Source organism: Lemur catta, chromosome 14 (assembly GCF_020740605.2).
Source record: "Lemur catta isolate mLemCat1 chromosome 14, mLemCat1.pri, whole genome shotgun sequence".
NCBI classification, from domain to species: domain Eukaryota; kingdom Metazoa; phylum Chordata; class Mammalia; order Primates; family Lemuridae; genus Lemur; species Lemur catta.
The window spans coordinates 21,494,496-21,516,738 of record NC_059141.1 but is presented as its reverse complement, the minus strand read 5'-3'; the positions used below and the strand labels follow the sequence as shown (position 1 = coordinate 21,516,738).

At 36.7% G+C, this 22,243-nt stretch overlaps 1 protein-coding gene across 1 annotated transcript in view; it reads right to left on the bottom strand.

Annotated features, from left to right (window-relative positions):
- The window catches only part of PCGF6 (polycomb group ring finger 6), a 28,154-nt gene extending 6,000 nt beyond the window's left edge, over window positions 1-22,154 (bottom strand). Inside the window, exons 1-9 of the mRNA XM_045568481.1 lie at window positions 21,678-22,154; window positions 20,516-20,615; window positions 20,333-20,429; window positions 19,369-19,424; window positions 19,212-19,271; window positions 18,142-18,250; window positions 12,954-12,981; window positions 7,207-7,305; window positions 2,320-2,406 (exon numbers count right to left, since the gene is read on the bottom strand). Coding sequence (XP_045424437.1) covers window positions 2,320-2,406; window positions 7,207-7,305; window positions 12,954-12,981; window positions 18,142-18,250; window positions 19,212-19,271; window positions 19,369-19,424; window positions 20,333-20,429; window positions 20,516-20,615; window positions 21,678-22,037 — 996 coding nt within the window. The 5' untranslated portion in view covers window positions 22,038-22,154. The remainder of the gene's footprint in view (window positions 1-2,319; window positions 2,407-7,206; window positions 7,306-12,953; window positions 12,982-18,141; window positions 18,251-19,211; window positions 19,272-19,368; window positions 19,425-20,332; window positions 20,430-20,515; window positions 20,616-21,677) is intronic.
- Window positions 22,155-22,243: the final 89 nt, after the last annotated feature.

The window sequence follows — 22,243 nt, the reverse complement described above, 5'->3', positions numbered from 1 at the left end:
CCTGGCTTTTAAAGACAAATAGTGGCCGGGCGTGGTGGCTCACGCCTGTAATCCTAGCACTCTGGGAGGCCGAGACGGGTGGATCGCTGGAGGTCAGGAGTTCGAGACCAGCCTGAGCAAGAGTGAGACCCCGTCTCTACCAAAAATAGAAAGAAATGATTTGGACAGCTAAAAATCTATATAGAAAAAATTAGCCGGGCATGGTGGTACATGCCTGTAGTCCCAGCTACTCGGGAGGCTGAGGCAGTAGGATCGCTTAAGCCCAGGAGTCTGAGGTTGCTGTGAGCTAGGCTGATGCCATGGCACTCACTCTAGCCCGGGCAACAAAGCGAGACTCTGTCTCAAAAAAAAAAAATAAATAAATAAATAAAGACAAATAGTTTTAAATTTTTCAGTGTGTTGACTTTAGTTCAGTAGTATTATCTTTATATCAACTTTTTTTTTTTTTTTTTTGAGACAGAGTCTTGCTCTGTTGCCCGGGCTAGAGTGCCGTGGTGTCAGCCTAGCTCACAGCAACTTCAAACTCCTGGGCTCAAGCGATCCTCCTGCCTCAGCCTCCCATGTAGCTGGGACTACAGGCATGTGCCACCATGCCCGGCTAATTTTTTCTATATATTTTTGGTTGTCCACCTAATTTCTTTCTATTGTTAGAAGCTAATTTCTTTCTATTTTTTGAGGTTGCTGTGAGCTACGCTGATGCCACAGCACTCTAACCCCGGCAACAGAGTGAGACTCTGTCTCAAAAACAAAACAAAACAAAACAAAAAAAACCTTCTAAAACTGGTTGTGATGATAGTTGCACAGCTCTGTAAATGTACTAAATGCTAATATATGGTGAGAAAAAAATCAGAACAGTGCTTGTCTCAGTGTTAGGGAGAGGGATTGACTGGGAAGGGGCATGAGAGAACTCTCTAGGAATGATGGTAGTGTTCTATTATCTCAAGAAGGGGGTTAAGTTAAACAGGTATATGTATTTGTTAGAATCCATGTATTTCATTACATGTCAATTAAAACATATCACATGTATATATGCATATATATAAATATGCGTGTATATGTGTATTTCCTGCTTCTTCCAAGGAATTATATAATCCACACTAGGAATGTAAGTCTTAAAATATTCAACACCTTCTTTTAAGTATTGTTCAATTGAGTCAAATGAACACAGGCAATCACACCAAAACAAAGGATTATATTTCTAACAAATTAAACAAAATTTAAATTGAGAGCTCATCAAATCATTAGTACTTCATAAGCTTCTCAGAGGCATATAGCTTTTAAAATAATTTACCACTATAGGTTCAGGAATACATTAGAATATGTGGTCCTATCTTGCTTTTCTCTGCATTAATATTGTAGATACTACCTTGCTTTCTATTATCCCAACTAGGAGTCTTCAAATTATATTCCCACTCACATTATAGGTTAATTAAAACATAAAAATAGTTACCTTCACTTTTTACCTATTGAGCAAAAAAGAGTATGTGAATCTCTAAGGCCTAATGAATATCTGCAAATTTTTCTTGAAGAAGTGTCCTTCTGGATATATCGGCCTAGAAGCCTTCAGATTCTATTGCAGTACTAGACAGGGGAAAGCAGCAAGGCCTCTAGAATCCAACTGCCTAGGGTTTGCACTCTGGCTCACCCACTAACTCACTGTGGGCAGTTACATGTGCTTTCTGTGTTCAGTTTCCTTATCTTTAAAATAAGAGATAAAAGACTGCCCACCAGCCGGGTGCAGTGGCTCACACCTATAATCCTAGCACTCTGGGAGGCCGAGGTGGGGGGATCGTTTGAACTCAGGAGTTCGAGACCAGCCTGAGCAAGAGCGAGACCCCGTCGCTACTAAAAATAGAAAGAAATTAGCTGGACAACTAAAAATATATAGAAAAAATTAGCCAGGCATGGTGGCGCATGCCTGTAGTCCCAGCTACTTGGGAGGCTGAGGCAGAAGGATTGCTTAAGCCCAGGAGTTTGAGGTTGCTGTGAGCTAGGTTGATGCCACGGCACTCTAACCTGGGCAACAGAGTGAGACTCTATCTCAATAAAAAAGAAAAGGGAAAAAAAAAAAAGACTGCCTACCCTCATAGAATAAATATGAGGAATAAATAAGCTAATCTACGTAAACCATTTAGAATAGTGCCTAACACACAGTAAACATTCAATAAATATTAGCTATAATTATTATTTATTTTTAGTCCAGGTAATTTTAGGAAAATTGTAGAATATTCATGAAAACCTTATTGCTAACATGGAACTTCTTCCCTTCATTAAATAACTTATCTACTAGGCATAGGCATGATAAAATCTGAGACCTACCTGCATTGCTGCATCACCTATTGCACGTCGGATTTCCCTTAGAGTTTGATACCGTTCCAACAAGTGATCACCACAGATGATATCTACCTATGGACAAATAAGAGAGCAACAGATTACTTTCCTGCTTCAAAATATCATCTGAAGAAATGAAGGGAAAAACAAACATCTTTAGTTCAATTCTCTTAAGAGGATTTTTCAAACAATGCCATATAAGTCAAAGTATAACACTGTCTTAAAGTATACAGTAAAGAAATTGTTTTGTGGATGGTCTTTCTAGCCCTTTAGTAATGTTGAAGCTCTAAGATATATCTACTTTTATATAGAATTCTCTAGAGAGAACACTGTTTTATATATATTAATACTACATTTTAATAAGAGTCCAGTATACTTACTTGCTGAGACAGAAATGCAAATCTTTAACCCCTTTATCTTTCACTGAGTACTACTCCCTTCCCATTGCCTTAAAACAGGGTTAGATTCTCAAAATCTTTATACCACTTAATTGGCTCCATCTCTTAACATCCCTATTTGGATTATGGTATTATATCACCTGACTCATCTTTCCCCTTTTCCTTTCTTCTCACATGCAATCAATTACAAAGTCCTATTGCTTCTTTCTTCATACCTCGAGTTCATATCATACCTTTCAACTGCTGCCCCTAGGCTTAAATCATTAAAACCACCTCCTAGCCAGACTTCTACCTTCAAATTCTGTTTACTCCAGTAAATCCCATGTACTGTCAACACATATACGTCCCTAAAACCTTCAGCATGGTTGAGAAAGAACAGTAAAAGCAGTTACATTTAACTGAGCAGCCACTACATAGGATACATTTTGTGTGTATTCGACATGTCTCACATTCCTATGAGCAAGGTACTACAATTTCCATTTTACAGATATGGATACTGAGAGGTAAAGACATGAAACTTTCCTAAAGTCTTTGGCGGGGCATGGTAGCTAGCTCATCCCTGTAAACTCAGGACTTCGAGAGGCCGAGGTGGGGAAGGATCATTTGAGGCCAGGGATTCACGACCAGCCTAGGCAACATAGTGAGACCCTGTCTCTATAAAAAATTTCAAAAATTATCCAGGTGTGGTGTTGTGTTCCTATAGTCCCAGCTACTCAGGAGGCTGGGGTAGGAGGATCGCTTGAACCTGGGGAGATCAAGGCTGCAGTGAACTATGACGGTGCCACTGCACTCCAGCAGCCTGGGCACAGAGCAATATCTTGTGTCCCCGCCACCGCCCTCTCCCACCCAAAAGGGGCTAGTAAGTAGCAAAGTTCAGATCTGATATGTCCCAGGTCTAATTTTCTCCAAAGCCTAACTGCCATCTCAGTAGTCAGCAAACTTTTTCTATAAAGTGCCAGATAATAAATGATTTAGGCTTTGTGGGCCACAGGATCTCTGTTGTATCTATTCAACGCAGCTATTATTGCACAAAAGCAGCCACAGTGTGTCTGTGCTCCAATAAAATTTTATTTATAAAAACAGGTGGCAGACTACATTTGGCCCATGGGTATGCCAACCCCTGTTCTATATCATAATGCTATATAATCTCAAATTAGTAACAGCTTTTGCATTTTACATTTACTACTTTTAAAATTGGCAGAGTGGTTCCTGAAGATCATATGAGGCAGAAAAATATATTGGCAAAGCAGTATTTGCAAAATGACTTGAATGCAATGATATCAGATCTCACAAAACAGAATTTAAATCTATGAAAAATTAGAGAATTTGGAAACTATCATTATGTTTTGTTAAATATTTAGCAATCCAAAATCCATCATTTTTAGTGGGCTTCACCACATGGTATACATTTATGGTTTGATTACTGTATTTTTCTTTTCAACCTTGAATTTTTAAAATCTTGTGGGTTTTTCTGTTATTCAGTTTCATTTTTACAAAAATGGGATCATGCCACATATACTGTCTTATAAATTCTTTTTTAAAAATTCCAAAACCTTAGTAAACCATGCACATGTTTTAGAGTGTATAGTAATAGCAGATAGTGTTCCATTGTGTGAATGTATCATAATTTATATATCCATTCACCTGATAAACATTTAAATTGTTTCTAATTTTACATGAGGATTTTTAAAAGCTACCTCACTATAAATATTTCATAAATTACTTCAAAGAGAAAGTTAGTTCTTTGGTTTGAAGGTTCTCCAGATAATCCACATTTTGTAATTCACTAGAAAGATCACAAGATTCAGTATAAACACAGCTATGATTTATTACAGTGTCACAGCCAGACCAGTAAGGGGAAAAGACAGGGTAGAGTCTGGAAAAATCCATACACAGACTTCATATGCTTTGCTCTTTCATGGTAGAAGGAGATACACCCAGCTTACTCCTTTCTCTAGCAGCAAAAATGCAGCCAAAATGTGCTGTTTCTGCCTGGGGAAGCCTGTCTGAGGCTCAGAGTTTAGGGTTTTTACTGAGGGTTGGTCATGTGGGCATTCTCTACCTAACAACTACCAAATTCCAGACTGCTAGCAGGTATTCATCACAGGTCCTTTTTTTTGTATAGTCTAGACACAGTGAAACACCTTTATCAGTTAGGGAACTTGTCATATTAGTGTAGTGAACTTTCTGCAAGCCAAGTTCTTGGACAGCCAACGGCCAACCGTGTAAACAGACCCTTGTAAAGACAGCAGGCTCAGAGGCCAGGCACGGTGGCTCACGCCTGTAATCCTAGCACTCTGGGAGGCCAAGGCGGGAGGATCACTTGAGGTCAGGAGTTCGAGACTAGCCTCAGCAAGAGCAAGACCCTGTCTCTACTAAAAATAGAAAAAAATAAAATTAAAAATAGAAAAAATTAGCTGGACATGATGGTGTGCACCTGTAGTCCCAGAACACATGATCTGTATTTTTAATCTTTCAGAGTTGTCTTCCTTTTCTATTTTGATCTGCCACAAATAACTTTAAAGGTAGTTTGCCATTTAACAGTCTTCTGGTAATTATTCATCCTGCTAGTCAATAACCATATATGAAGGTCACACATCTGTAAACAAAGCACACGTTTCCCGTCTGGGACTAACTGGTTTAAAGAAAGTCAGCACAGCAGGCTCAAGTGACTGAGGGACACCAGCAATTTTATTCTGATTACTGGTTAACCAGCTGAATGTTTTGTTCATATTCAAAGTAACTCTTAACTACTACTCTTAGATTTGGAAGGCTTCAACAACTTTAGTCACAAATTAATGGGTTTGCATATTTGATAATTCTCTGTTCCACTATTTTAACATTTTGGTAAAATAATAATTTATGAAAGTTACTAGCTATATAGTAGCTGAGAAGTAGAGGAATATTTACTTTGAGAGCCAAGACCTGACAGAGAAAATTAAAGGCTGAAGTTTTATATTATTTTATTTCAAAATGCTAAAAGCCTTAAATTCTATGCTATAAGCAAAAAAGAAACCCACATTTTTACATAACAAAATCAACTTAGAAGTGATCTATTACACAACATGGTGACTACAGTTAATAATATATTGTATTTTTGAAAACTGCTGAGTAGAAATTCTAAGTGTTCTCACCACAAAATGTAAGTATGTGAGGCATGCTATGTTAATTACCTCAATTTAGCCATTCCACAATGTATACATATTTCAAAACATCATGTTGTATGTGATAAATATAAAGAAATTTTGTCAATTAAAAAATAATTAAATTGGGGGAAAACCCAAATAAACCAACTTAGAGCTTTGGCAATCAAATCTCTTAAATCATCAAATGTGACACAAATGGTAATTGTGCTTTGATCAAAATCTAGCCACAGAGAAAGTAATCTATATTCTACAGAGGGCCCTTCTGGGTATCATTTCTTAGATATTCCATATAATCAAGGGCAAGACTTCTGACTTCTGCTTTAGAAATAATAGGCTATATGGGATCACTCACAATTCTTTGTCCACGAGTTCCTATACAACTATCTGTTTCTAACCAAAGCCTAAGAATAACCTCAAGAATGTGGCTACAAGGTAACAAATAAGTCATTTCCAGTTTTCAGTTGCCATGAGATATAGCCAGCATATGTCAAGCTCAGTTACAGTAGTCACATTTCATTAGATTTATTAAATAATATATTATATATATATATATTTTTTGAGACAGAGTCTCACTCTGTTGACTGCGCTAGAGTACAGTGACATCATCATAGCTCACCAGCAAGCTCAAAACTCCTGAGCTCAAGCGATTCTCCAGCCTCAGCCTCCCAAGTAGCTGGGATTACAGGCATGTGCCATCACACCTAACTAATTTTTTTTTTATTTTTAGTAGAGACAGAGTCTCACTCTTGCTTAGGCTGGTCTTGAACTCTTGGCCTCAAGCAGTCCTCCCATCTTGGCCTTCCAGAGTATTAGGATTACAGGCATGAGCCACTGTACCCAGCCATAATATACATATTTAGTACAAAATATGTATATTGGTACTAAAACATGAGCAAAACTTCAGCCATTGTTTTAATATACCTAATCATTTAATTGACAGCAAATAGGGTATTTTAGATAAAAATTATTCTATAAAATTTTACACATTATGGAGAAAATCCAAAACTCCTTTTACATTTGACTAATGAAAAAGCAAAACTATATAAATGTTTATTTTCCTTAACTAGACCACATAACTAGAACTGTAGGGTCCCTATTAGATAGATATTTCACTTTTCTAGGTGTCTTGAGCTCTCTTGTTATATTAAATCAAATGTGATTAAAGTTGGGAGTGTGTGAATCATTGTGTATCAATACTCAATTAGCATTTACAATGTTTCCAACATCATAATACAAAAGCTACTGCATGAAATCCTAGAGGCAGTTCTTTTTTCAAAGTGCTACAGGTAGCCTCACAACTTTACCTGTCCTTTTACATACATGTACTGTACCTGACAGGCTGGATCAAGACCCATTTTTCTTCTGAGGAATTTTTCTACATGCCCAATAGTTGCTTCTCCAGAAACTCGAACAAACTTCTTTTCCAATGGCTACAAAAATAAATATAAAAACCATTTTCAGAATAAGCATATGCATACACAAAGATCATGTAAACATTAAAGCAAATTTTATAGCAAAGATGATTCAATAGACTCTTGAAAAAAATTTACTATGAAATTTGAGTTATTAATAGTTGAAATATCAAAGAAGAAAAACAGAAATTCTGCTTAGCTTCCCCTTTCTGAAAAATATGTCGACAATTTTTTTTTTTTGAAACAGTGTCTTTCTGTCACCCAGGCTGCAATGCAGTGGCATGATCATTCCTACAATCTAGACAAAAATGGCAAAGTTCTCACATTCTTTTAATGTGGGTATAGGAATGAATACCTCACAAAGGAAGGCAATCTCACTAATGAGGAAACAGAGCAGTGTCCCATTGGAGGCCCAGGGAAGGTACCTCACTGCAAGTGGCACTGCCTGATCAGCATGAGAATCCCATCGGGAGCCTTGAGAAGCTGCTGTTTTGGATAAACTAAGCAGATGCCTGCCTGCCTGCCTGCCTGCCTACCTGCTTGCCAGTGAATTTCTGAAAATCAGTTCCTGGAGTTTACCATCTCAATGGCAGGCTTCAGGTATATTAGCAGGAGATAATTCAATTTCCCTCATTCCTAAATTTTTGGTGGGTACCTCACTGCAACCGTTTCTTAAATTAATCCAATCTAGCCAACATTACCAATAATGTAAGTCTTAAATCACCCAAAACAGAATTATAAGGTATGTCAATATGTAAAAAAAAAAGAATTTGTCTTGGCTTTCAAAACTAGGTTTCTCACATGGTTAACCTGAGTCTTCATAATTCATACTCACAAAGTAACAGGGTGTTTTTCCCCCATATAATTCGGACCCAGTTTTGTAGAAGACTTTTTTTTTTTTTTATTAAGGCTACAAAATCAGTTCTCAGCTAGATGGCCAACTTATTTTTTTCCATGATATCTAATAGCCTCCTATTATATGCAAATAAACAGAAAAAAAATTTCCAGATCCCAACTTCTTTGAAATTAAGTACAGGAATCTTTCCTGCCATCTATAACACAAAAGGTTAATTTGACAAGAACGTTAAAGCTAAGCTAGTCTAAGATCTGTAGAGAGATTTTTTAATTAATTTTCAATAAAATGATAATATCAACACATGATATATTTTACCTTGAAAAATATTTCTACCTCTATCAAGTGAAAAGGCCTAGAAACAGTGATTAACCCAGTAGCAAGGCAAACCACATTATGATTTTGAAATACCAATGACCACCAAAAGGAACTAGGACCCCTTGAAAAAATGACTGATTCCATATCTGGGGCAAGAGATATACAAGATAAGCCTGGAATATCTTATCTTCCATCTTATTATAGCATATCATATCTTGTCATAGTCTAGCCAGGCAACTATCATAGACTATGATAAGATAGGATGATTTGAACATCAATAAAAATAGTAACTGAAATGGATTACACATTGTGTTTAAATCCACATAACAAAGTAGAAAAAAAAAGAAAACAACCTAGTTGACCACGACTGGAGTATGCTAGTGAACCAAATCATTATTTTGAACTTGATAAATAAACAGAAAGAATCAGCATTTATCCTGCTTTTAACGTACCACTGGTACAATACATGAACCATACCAATGGGTAACCAAATAGACAAAGAGAAGTTTCTCTTTATAGAACTATTTTATATAATAAAAGAAGGACTGATAGCATCATTTTTCAACTTCTAGTAAATCAGACTTAGACAACTGAGCAGCAACGGCTGCTAACATTACAAAGAGACACAGACAAAGACATTATATGCCTCCTGATGAATGAAAACACCATCACTTATGATGTATTCTTGCTCCCCCCAATCAAACCTCTCTGACCAACACTTATATTTAAATACCAGTTTGTGACCAAGGGAGAAGACCAAAAAATATACTAAATTATTTCAGAGATGCAACATCAAAACTCAATTTGTAGGAAACTACAAGACAAGTGATTCTGTTTTGTCAACAATGAATTATAAAAAAAAAAAGAAAAGAAATTTAAAGATCAACAAATAGCAATGTGTGAACTTTATTTGGATCCTGACTTAAAGTGTTAAAAAAAAAAATAAAACCCACACCATTCCATGGCTGATCAGATACATTTTTTAAGTGCCCTACAATTGAGATGATTAAAATTCTGAACACTAACCAAACATTTGATAGTAAGAAATTATTCAGTTTTTTCATTCCCCACCCCAATCTTTTGAAAAATGACAAACTTACAAAGTATTTGTAAGAATAGTATAATGAACACTCTGATGCCCTTTACTTAGTTTACCGACTGTTAATATATCACCATATTTGCTTTATCTCTTCCTATGTATGGGTATATATGTGTATGCGTTTCTTCTTGGACAACTTGACAGTTACAGACAATGAAATATTTTACCTGAAATATATCAGCAGTATTTTCTCAGAATAAGGAATTCTCCTACATAACTACTATATAATTATCAGGAAACTTATAGAAGTATTCAGGAAATTTAACATTAATACAATGTATTAATAACTATCTAAGTAAGTCCAAATTTCTCCAATTGTTCTAACAATGTCCTATATAAATTGTTCTTATTTCAACCTAGAATCTAAAGAAGGATCACACATTACTTTCGGTTATCATGCCTCTGTAATAATCTCCTTTAGTCCAGAATAGTTCTGCCAACTTATTTTTATCTTTCATGAGGCTGCCATTTAGTGACTTTTTAATATACCGTACATGGTCATTAAAAAAAAAAGAGACTCATCCTTTAAGAATACTGAATTATTTACAGATAAAGTAGGATACTGCTGGTGATTTGTTTCAAAATAATACCAGAAGAGAGGTAAGTAGATGAAGAATAGAAGAAATAAAATTGGCCATTAGTTAGCAATTGGTAAAGTTGATGATGGATACATGGAAGTTCATTCTGTCTACTTTTCAGTATGTCAAAATTTTTCCATAGTAAAATGTTAAAAAAAAAAAAAGACTCCTAGGAAAATGATTTTGGACTATATTATTACCACTTTGTGAAACATTTTTAAGTTAAATGTAGCAAATAGAACTTTTAAGTTTCATGCCACAGGTCTACACGGTGAAAAGTTTAACAACTGGGCATCATTCTAGTGAGCAGGGTTTAATTTGAACTCACAAATACATAAAAGTTTAAAAACAGCATTTTAAGAAAGAGTGAAGGCCAGGCACAGTGGCTTACAACTCTAATCCCAGAACTTTGGAAGGCCAATGAGGGAGGATCACTTGAGCCCAGCAGTTCGAGACTAGCGTGGGCAACATAGTGAGATTCTGCCTATGCAAAAAATTTAAAAATTAGCCAGGCATGGTGGTACATGCCTATAGTCACAGCTACTTGAGCCCAGGAGTTTGAGACTACAGTGAGCTATGATTGTACCACTGCACTCCAGCCTGGGTGATAGAGCGAGACCCTGTCTCTAAATGAATGAATGAGTGAATAAATAATCAGTGACGGACTCAAATTAAAATTCTAACATATATATATTATCTACCAGTTACATTTTTGTATTCCCGAAATATTTACACCAAGCAAATTACAGACAATGCTCCTATTCAAAGTTTCTATTAGCTTAGGTTCCCCCCTCCCCTTTTTTTTTTGAGAGACGGGGTCTTGCCATGTTGCCCAGGCTGGACTTGAAATCCTGGGCTCAAGCAATCCTCCAACCTTAGCCTCCCCAGTAGCTGGGACTATAGACACACCACACCATGTCCAGCTTGGCTTAGTCATTAAAAAAAAAATTAACAACTATGTTGAGATATAATTTACACGCTACTAAATTTACCCTTTAAAAGTGTACAATTCAATGAATTTTAGTATATTTACAAAGTTGTGCAACCATCACCATTATCTAATTTCAGAACATTTTCAGCACCCCAAAAAGAAACCTGTACACCAATTAAAAGTCAATCCCCATTTCATCTCTCTCCCAACCTCTGGCAACCATTAATCTACTTTATGTTTCTACGGATTTCCCTGCTTCACATAAATGGAATCATATAATAAATGGACGGCCTTTTGTGGCTGGCTTCTTCCACTTAGCATAATGTTTTTAATGAAAATACAATTTTATTTATCCATTCATCAGTTAATGTATATTTGGGTTGTTTCCAATTTGGAGTTTTTATCTCAAAAAATTTTATAGTGTTTCCTTTGTTTTCACAGTTTATTTTTCAAATCAAATCCAAATAAGCTTCATACATTGCAATTAATTTATATGTCCCTTGAACTATTTTAATCAACAGGTCCCATCGATAGGCTCCTTCTTCACCTCTTTCCTTTTTAATTTATTTGCTGAAGAAACAGAATTGGTTGCCATGTAGTTTTCCACTATCTTAATTTGGCTTATTATATTCCCACAGTGTCATTTAACATGTTCCTTTATACCTCGTATTTCCTATAAATTAGTAATTAAATCTAGAAGCATGATCACCTTCACATTTGTTTTGGAAAGAACACTTCACAGATGGTATTGTCATCACAGACTTTTTGATATGTGAAAATCAGAACTACTAATATATAAATATTCTAGGTGCACATGTGCTTTTGCAGCAACAGTAGTCTAATATTTCCATTCATTCTCTAGTTCTTTCCTCATGAGGTTTTTGGCCTGTCTGGCTACCACAGTTCATTGGACAGATGTCTTCAGCGAACACTAACAGCATGTAATCCCATGCTTGAACTGTACAGAAACTTATCTGCCACTCTCCCACCCACCACACTGCTCTGAAACAATTTCCTCAAGTTAAATCACCATTAGCTTGACATTTTACTTAGACGAGGTTCAAAAGTTACCAAAAATCATGAGGACTTAACTCTGCATTCCCTCCATCACACTGATCTCAGAGAAACATGTATAATATGTTTAATCCAGAGAAGTATCTATTTATTCCTATGCTTTAATTCACATCTCTAAGCTAGTGTGCTCACAAAGCAAAACAGTACACTCTATCCAACCAGGTATAGTTCACCCAAGTTTTAGTAGAGACTTTGACAAAGTCACTGAAAATCTAAACACATCAAAGTTACCTATTCCTTATATATTCACAATTCCACCTATAAAGCCTGATTTATTACTTTTAAGTTACCTTTTCCTGAATGACTCATAGTATAGTAGCAATAGCAACGCTATATACAATGGCCCCTGTGATTTTGGAGCCTTTAAAACAACTTTGAACTTAAATATGCTACAAAGGAGTTCATTCTTACTGAACAATTGAAGTAACAAGTTAGGACAGGTTAATTTGAGTCAAAAATGTTACATGCAAATAAAATTTTAAGCTCATATTTAACTCTAAATGCCAACTATGCAAAAAATGCTTTGAAATATTTTTTATGATCAAATTAACACAGCATTTGGTTTTAGAGTTTTAAAAAGTATTCACTTAATTTTCCTCAAACCACTGTTCTGAATAACAAATCCCTACTTAATAACTTTTCCTCATAAACCTATTATGAGTATTATTAAATGTGCTTCATATCTAAATAACTTTTATTTATAAAATATTTTTATTGTAATTGAAGACAATCTCCATTTGGTTGCTAATCTGACTCAAACTTGTGTACTACAGAGTCCTCTTGTGAAATGAATGAAAAATAAAAGTAAAATACCTTAAAATGTCCCGTGCCTTCATTAGCACTGAAAAATGAGAGCAAAATTAATCAATATTTAATACTTTAAACTACACGTTTAATCATAAAACAACATAAAAATAACATAAATATAAATATTTGAGAAACATCAATTCATACCTAAACCTTTATGAAATAAATAAATGTAACTGTTTCTGCCACCTAGTGGTAAGGCAAAGGCAGCTTTACCCAGTATTTTACACTACTTTGATACTTAATTTCAGAAGTGAAAAGTATATTCTTTTTTTTTTTGATGCAGAACATATCAGGGTTTATGTATTTTCTTCAGCTTTATTAAGGTATAACTGACAAATAAAAGTTGTATATATTTATAGAGTACAACAGGATATTTGATATAATATGTATACATTGTGAAATGATTAAAGAAATAACTAAATCAAGCAAATTAACATATCCATCACCTCATATACTTATTTTTTTGTAATAAGAACATTTACGATCTACTCTTAGCAATTTTCAAGTTATACAATACATTATTATTAACTGTGGTCGCCACGTTATACAATAGATCCCCAGGAAAAAAGTATATTCTTAATATTTAGATTTATCCCCTATTTAGAATTTTAATATTTTCCAGCTTAAAGTATATATATTTTTGTTTGTCTTCAAATCATAATTAATGTGATTTTTTTTCCCTTTACAAGATAAAATTTCTTACAAGAAGGCTGCTATACTTCCTATTGCTTTCCTAGCATCATAATTACCTGGGCATAATTTTACTCAGTTTGCCTTTCACCGGGAAGCTTAAAGAGATTTACTGATTAAATTTAAATCAATTACTTTTAAGTCATGAGGGAGACAAGGGACACTAACTTTTGTTGAAAATCTACCATGTACCAGACATTCTATTAGGTCTTCACATATTATGCATGTTTTTCATTTACTCCTCACAATACCCTGCAGATCAGGTATTGGTATCCCTATTCTGCAGATGAGGAAAATTAAGCTCAAAGTGGTTTAATAACTTACTGCAGGTCACACAGAGCTATTAAGTGATAAAGCTAGAATTCAAACTCAGGTATACCTACTATCAAAGCCCATCTTCTTTTTTCCTTATCATTTTGTGAAGAACAGATAAGATTATAATGGCATCATTTCCAGAGTATTCTTTATAATAAAAATATAGAGCTATATAATATAGGCACTATAAATATATAATTTATATAAGCATATAACTATAAATTACATATTACAAATATAGCATAGAATAAATTATATTTATAAATGCAAAATATACATAAATATTAAATATACACATAAATATAATTCTAAGATTATAACATAGAGTTATAAAATAAAACATCCCATTCATTACAATAACGATCTTTATCTGCAGAATATATGGTGAATAGACATCTGACTTCTGCCTGAATATTTAAAGAGAGCTTCTTTTTTTTTTGAGACAGAGTCTTGCTCTGTTGCCCGAGCTAGAGTGCCGTGGCATCAGCCCAGCTCACAGCAACCTCAAGCTCCTGGGCTCAAGCAATCCTTCTGCCTCAGCCTCCCAAGTAGCTGGGACTACAGCATGCGCCACCATGCCCAGCTAATTTTTTTTCTGTATATATTTTTAGTTGTCCAGCTAATTTTTTTCTATTTTCAGCAGAGACGGGGGTCTCGAACTCCTGAACTCAAACGATCCTCCCGCCTCGGCCTCCCAGAGTGCTAGGATTACAAGAGTGAGCCACGGCGCCCAGCTGAGAGAGCTTCTTAATTGACAAGTCAGCTCATTCTCTTTGTGAGCAATGTTGTTAGAAATTACTTGCTTGTATGTATCTTATACCTATAAGTCATAGTTCTGCCTTCTGGTATTGTTAATCAGACCAATTTTTCTTATATGTGGTAACCTTCTAAAGATTTAAAACTGAATTGAGGGACTTATTGCTTTTTTTTTTTTTGGACAAAATATTTTTGTTCCTTCCACTACCATATAACGTTTTCTAACCTTAACTATTATACTTCAGTTTACCAACATCTCTCTTAAAATGTGGTACCCAGAGCTGAACACAATATTCTAGTTGGACTAAGGAGGCAGCATACAGTGGGATACTGCTTCCTTGGTTTACTAAACACCACTGAGCTTAAATTGCAAAAAATTTTTACCATATCACACTCATGTGAGTCCATTTTCTTCAGTGTGCAAATGTACATATTAGAGCACCATGGATCACTTTAACCTTTATTTTTGAATGACCTTGCATTACTTTGATATTCACATATTGATAACAGTTTAGACATGTTACAAATATCATATTGTTTTACAACAATCCTGTGAGTTGCTATTACAACCTCAAGTTTAGAAATACAAAAACTGATGATCAGATCAGAGAAGTTACATCCTAAGGGTTATACCCTTTGAGTTAGACTTTTCAAAAACTATGCTCTTTTTATGCACCATATTGCCTGTCTCATTTCTTTTTATAATTTTTTTTTTTTTTAGAGACAGGGTCTTGCTATGTTGCCCAGGCTGGACTTGAATTCCTGGGCTCAAGCAATCCTCCTGCCTCAGCCTCCCAAGTAACTAGGACTATAGGTGCACACCACTGTGCCCAGCTATCTCCTTATAATATACTTTACATATAGAAACTATAGAACAAAAAGGATAAGAGACTACCTTAAGGTCATAAAACATCCATACCCAATCTAGGCAGGAAATCTAATTTCATATTCCAGTGGCTGAAAAATTATTGTGCACAGGCTGAACCTACCTCAGTGCTTTTTCTTCTCTAATTCAAGCAGGGTCAACAGCTGGAACAAGTCTGTCCTTGTATTTGCATCAGGCTAAAACTCATCTGCCCCTTTTCCTGTTATGAAAGAGCTTCCCACGGGTTACCCCCAGTACTCTGACTTTTGTGGCATCACAAAAGCTTTTCTGTATTTTGAGAACTTGGGGATTTAACCCTAGGAACTGGTGACTTCAAAAGGACTCCTTGCCACTAGAAGCTTCTCTCCCCTTACCCATTTAAAAACATATAAAGGTTTTGCCTAAGGAATTGGGAGGAAATAAAAATAAAAACATAAAAATGGCTGTATTATAAGGTAGACAGAATACCCACCATAATCAATAATGTCTAAGGTTCAATGTTTTCATTTTACAGATATGGAAGCTGAAGTTCTAAGAAGTTAAAATTGAAAGTTCATGAGGACGAGGACCACACTGACTTATTCAAACTGTATTCCCAGGACGTAGTATAGTGTTGTGTTGGTACATAGTAGGACGTCAATATACATCTTATGAGTAAACAAAAAATGGTCTGTTCAAGGTTACAAAGCTAGAAAACAGCAGAGCTAGGACTTAAATCCAGAGTATCTTATTTCAAAGTCAGGCTTTGTTCGTCTACAGCAGGGAACGTGTTAATAACTTAACTTTGGTAACTGGTAATGACTGCCTTGAACACTATGGTCAAGTCTCACTCATTAGGAAAGCCTGCCATGATTAATTATTGATTTTTGTGGTGAGTAAAGAAAGAGGAAATGGTGGCACACCCACCACGTATTTGCCATCCTTGCATTACAATATGCCACTTTTCCAAAAAGGTAGAAAAAACTAATTCCAAGTTCCCATTGTACATTAATGGAAAATGTAACATTTCCCCAAAGTAATTTTTTTAGAAATATAAATTCCTCTCAATTTTCAAATTTTAATTAACTAGCCATTGCAAGTCACATGGTCACGTGTAAAAATTCTAACATAATGAAAAGTAAGACTTTTTCCCATCCTAGATTCAAACTCCAGTGCCCTTTCCTAGGAACAACCACCATTAATATTCTCTTATATGTCCTTTCAGGAATGGTCTGTGCCCATAAAAAAACATATGTATATGCACATAGTTTCCACCACCCTCTTTTCAAAAAACAAAAGTGGGAACATGGTACGTGTGCCTTGCTCTTCTGCACCTTACTTTTTCCATTTAACATATCTTGGAGATTGTTCCACGTTGGCACATGCATTACTATATTAGCACATATTCATGTATGGATATACTGTTATTTAACCAATTCCATTATGAATATTTAAATTGTAACACACTCTTTAATAACAAAAAACTGCTGAATTAAGTTTTGGAATTACATGGTTTCTTCCAATTTCTCCAAAGGGATCTTTATTTCATTATCATCAACCACTACTATGGGCTTTTGGAGGCATAAGAAAGGTTTCCTGTCTCTTTCAGGTTCTTAATACCAGTTGAGAATACAAGAAGAATATATATAAAGAGAGAAATACTACATAGCACAAGATAGATACTAAATAAATGATGTTGACAGAGTTATAAGGAGGAAATGATTGAAGAGTAAAGTAGTCATCAGTAACACAAACTGGGAAATCTAGGTTTTTCCATGAAAAGAAAGTTTATTATTCATTAGTTTATTCTGTGATGTAAGTATTTGAAAACTACAGTCTGTACCTGCCAACTCTGTGACCACAGTAGTCTGTTTAACAAAGATGCACTATAATGGAGAACACCATATGCTACAGTGTATGAATTTGAATTAGAAAGATACCTAACTACTTTGGAAAACGATTTGGCAAAACCAACTAAAGTTGAAGAGGAACATATCCTAAGACTCAGCAAATCTACAACTTTAGAGAACTATCTCACATATACACAAGGAGATATGTACAAATACATTCATAGCAAAAAAGAAAAAATATATTTATTTAATGGAATACCAGGCAATGGTGAAAATGAATGAACTAGAGCTGCACATTTCAACATGGATGAATCACACAATGTTGAGTGAAAAAAGCAAGTTGGAAAACACTTATGGTATACCATGTAAAGTTTTTAAATTGGCAAAAACAATTCCAATTCTATTAGGAATAGATATACATACAGGAACCATATGAAAAAAAGTATGGGAATGACAAATACTATTTTTAGGAGAGTGGTTATTAATCTTGGAGGGATGGGGAGTGAATAGAAGAGGTAGCAAATGGCTTCAGTTATATGAGCAATAGTTTATTTCTTAAGCCAGAAAATGGGAATATCAGAGGTTACTGTACTATTCTAAGTCTTAAGTATTTCATAATTTTTAAAAGGATGTCAGAAAATTTTGATTTTACCTGAGTTCAGGATGATTTCATAACTGTTGAGACTTTAAAAGTTCTTTATTTTAAGGTGAAAAGGTAGATTTTTAGGGTACTCACCCAATGAACTCCAATAATAAAGACATATCAAGTTCAGGTGGAATACGAAACACTGATTCTAGGACTTTCTTAGATCTTCCTTTGCTCGAAGGTACTGGCTGTGGAACAGCTATTCGATAGCCAAACAAAAAAGTTAATTTAGAATAAAAACTTCATAAATTGAGATCTTCGAACAAATAATTATACAGGTATTAAAACTATAAAAAATTAAATAAAAAAATAAAAAAACTACTTAACTATTTAAAAGATCATAAAGCACACTATATCCCTTGCTTTAATAACATCAGCTAACCTGTCGAAGCCAGTAAAATTAAAGGCAAGCCTGGGGACCACTTTGCAACAGAAGACAGACATGTGTGGCTGATTTATCAGGGCCACAGAGAGCGCTCATGAGAATAGCAATATTTGTAGGTAACCCTGTATAAGCACTACTATGTGCCAGAGCTCATGCTTAGCACTTTACATGCATCATCTCATTTAATCCTTACCATAATCCCATGATATAGGTATTACTCCTACTCTTCTTTTTTTTTAACTGATAAAGAAACTGAGACTTAGTGAGATTAGGCAATTTGTCTAAGGTCACCCAGGTAGTATAGTAAGTGGAAGAACCAGGATTTAAACCCAAATCTATCTGACTTCTATTCTGAGACATTATCATCATGATAAAAACAAATGTTTGAGCAGTTACTATGTGCCAGGCACTGTTTTAAGTGCTTGCATCACTTAATATATATATACATATATATTAAAATGGAAGTGCTATTATTATCACTATTTTATAGATGAGGAAACAGACATTAAAGTAATTTGCTGAAGTCCTATACCTAACATACCTATTAACCTTAAAATAAAGTGGCAGAGCTAAGAACAAACTCCTAGCTCCAGAACCTACACGCCTTAATTCTTATGAACAAATAAATTGGATTAAAACACAGCATTACCTTCAAAATCTCTTTCTTTGATCACATATTGATCAGTTATCCCCAAAATGAACCTCAAAAGGCACAAATTTTATTGCTAGTATTCTTTAATTTTATAAATACATTACAGTATACACCCAAACTTACCAGGTTTAGGTACTTCTAGACCTCTTTCTTTATAGAAATCATGCATTTGCTTTTTTTCTCCTAAAAAATGATAAAACACAGACTAAATTACACTTAAAATGTAACTAGTAGAGTCAGAGATTCTGGGATTCACAACTACGTAAAAAAAGAAACTTACTTTCCTCTAGATTGATCACTAATTTGTACACTATGTCTTGTAACTGTCGGTCCAACCTAATAAAAGGAAAGGATGGAGAATACCTCAGAATTCAGAAAAATATATTTTCGTACAGTGGGTAAACTGTGTAAGTTAACTGAGTGAGTTAACTGTGTTTTCTCTTGGGCGTGGATATGGCCTTTCTCAGAGGTGAGTTATTTTTAGGTAGCACTCACAACCCCTAAAATTTAGCTCACCTGTGAGAACCACAAGCAATTATATGTAATCATAAGTACTCATAGATTCTTGAATGGTTCACTAAATTGTTTTGTGTATATTAATCTTATTCCCTTCATAAGAATGAATGTGAACCTGAGGGCAGAGACTGTATTTTGAACTTCTGTGTATCATCTGCAAAGCACTCTTCTCTGAAGGTTGTAAAAACTTAATAATACTTGAATAAACGAAAGTAATCTACTTTTAGTACTTTTCTTCTTTCTTCTCTTAAGAAACTGATAGTTATGGAGGATAGTCTGAAAAAGAAAGAAAGAAAGAAAAGAAAGAAAAGAAAAAAAAGAAAAGAAAGAAACAAACTGAGCATGAACTGAAAAATGTGATTAATATGCAACAATGACCTATGACAGATAGGCTTTACTAAAGAGGCCATTTGTTTCAGGTATTACTGCTTAAAAAAAAAAAATCCTGATTACCTGTATACTGAAAACACATCTAAACTAGCCTCATTAAGTGGAGTGATGAAATTAAAATTCTCAAGAAAAGAGGCATGTACCTCTTTTTTTAAGTCCCCAGTAGGTATCACAGTGCCTGGTACATAGTAAGTGCTCTATACGTATTTCTTAAAAGAATATGTAGTTCCCTTTCTTCTAATTTTGAGGAAGATCCAGAATTTACTCCAACTAAACAACTTCAAGCTTTCAGAAAAAGCATACTTAAAACACAACTGTTACTCATATATTCCTCTTACCTTATGTTATAAAGAGGTTGTGTCTGATGTACTACTATGTTGCATTTGGGACATCTGTTGCTATAGTAAAAATGTCTTACAATGCAGCTTTTACAAACTGTTAAAAAAGGAAATGTTGAAATTAGGATGCTTTCAAGACATTTCACAATTGAAAATATTCAGAAATGTGAACTGTATGCTTACAGGTATGAAGACATTCTGTAATGGTAGTTGCATCTATTAAGTAACCTTTGCAAATGGAACACAAGATGTACGGGGTCAGCTCAGAGAGATTAATCAGGCGCTGCAAATGCAATTGAAATAGTTTTAAATTACAAGTTCCTGCCTTCCAATTCTTAAACCCTAATCTCAAAGTTTCATTATAAACAATGTGTAAGTTAAATGCAACATGGAAACATATTTCCAACCCTTCAAAATACTGCTGCAAGTTACAATAACACAATATAAACTGACGTTTCAAACGGATCTCATTCTCTTGACTATATGGCATATTGCCAGATGAGATGCATGTTACTTTATGAATTACAAAATGGCCAACTTTCCAGATACTGTAATGGTGTTCAGGGTCCCCCCCCCAACCCCCAGATAGGGTCTCCCTCTGTTGCCTGGGCTAGAGTGCCGTGGTGTCATCATAGTTCACTGCAATCTCCGACTCCTGGCCTCAAGCGATCCTCCTGCCTCAGCCTCCCGGGTAGCTGGGACTTAGGCGCGCGCCACCACCCAGCAAATTTTTGTAATTTTTGTACATCCGGGGTCTCGCTGTGGTACTCAGGCTATGGTCTCGAACCTCTGGCCTCAAGCGATCCTCCTGTCTCAGCCTCCCAAAGTGCTAAGATTACAGGCGTGAGCCACTGCGCCCAGCCTGGTGTTCAAGCTTAATACATTAACTCTGACTGGCTAGGTATATTACCCAAATTGTTGAAGAATACGCTACCACGTTAAAAAAAAATCCTTCCAATACAGACTGAGCTGGTGGGGGAGGTCCGCACCCTCTCAGCACCCTGTAGAAAGTGACTATTTCTCCCGTTTGACCGTAAGCTCCTGCAGACCAGGGGCACGGTACCCTAGACGCCTAACCCGCCTGGTACTCAGTAGCCTCAATAATTATTTACAGAATGAATGAGTGGGACCCGGAGAGCCTAAGTGACAGGCAGGAGCCTCAGAAAATAAGTCCGCAGAAAATCGGGCCGGGACAGGGGCCCGCCCGCAGCACACGCCGAGCCCCGCGCGCAGGCAGAGGCGGCGTCCACGCCGGCGCCCAGGGCTGCGGCGGCGGCGCGCTGGGGGGCGCTCGGGCCCGACCGCCTAGGCCCGCCCGGCCGGGTCCGCCGGGGGCTCTAAATACCTCCTCTTCGTCCTCCGAGTCCGGCCGGCCCCCCTCCAGCCTCAGCGAGAAGTGGCTCATCTCTTCCTCCTCTTCTTCCTCCTCCTCCTCCAACTCTTCATCTTCTTCCAACTCCTCGTCCTCGTACTCGAAGCGGCCTAGCAGGCGGCCCAGGCCGCGCTCAGGCTCCAACTCGGGGGGCCGGGAGCCCGAGCAGCCGGGAGCCCCCACGTCGAGCAGAGGCGCCGGGCCCTCTTCGCCGGCGGCGGGATTGGGGGTGAGCGCGGGCGGGGAGCCAGGCGGCGGGGGCGGCACGGCTGCGGCTCCCTCGGCCTTGGCGGCGCCCGCGTTGCCCGCCGCCGCCGCCACGACCCCCTCCATGGTCCGAGAGAGGCGAGGCGAGGCGAGGCGCGGCTGCCGGAGAGCGCGGGATTCGGCCTCCCTCCTCCTCCCTGCCTCGCGACGGGCGCGCAGGCGCAGAAGGCCAGCAGGGCCGCTGGGAAGTGTGGTTCGGGCCTCACCGGGCGGGGCGGGGCCAGGCCGCGCAGGTGTGCAGGGCGGAGCTTGAGGCCGCACCTTAACGCAAG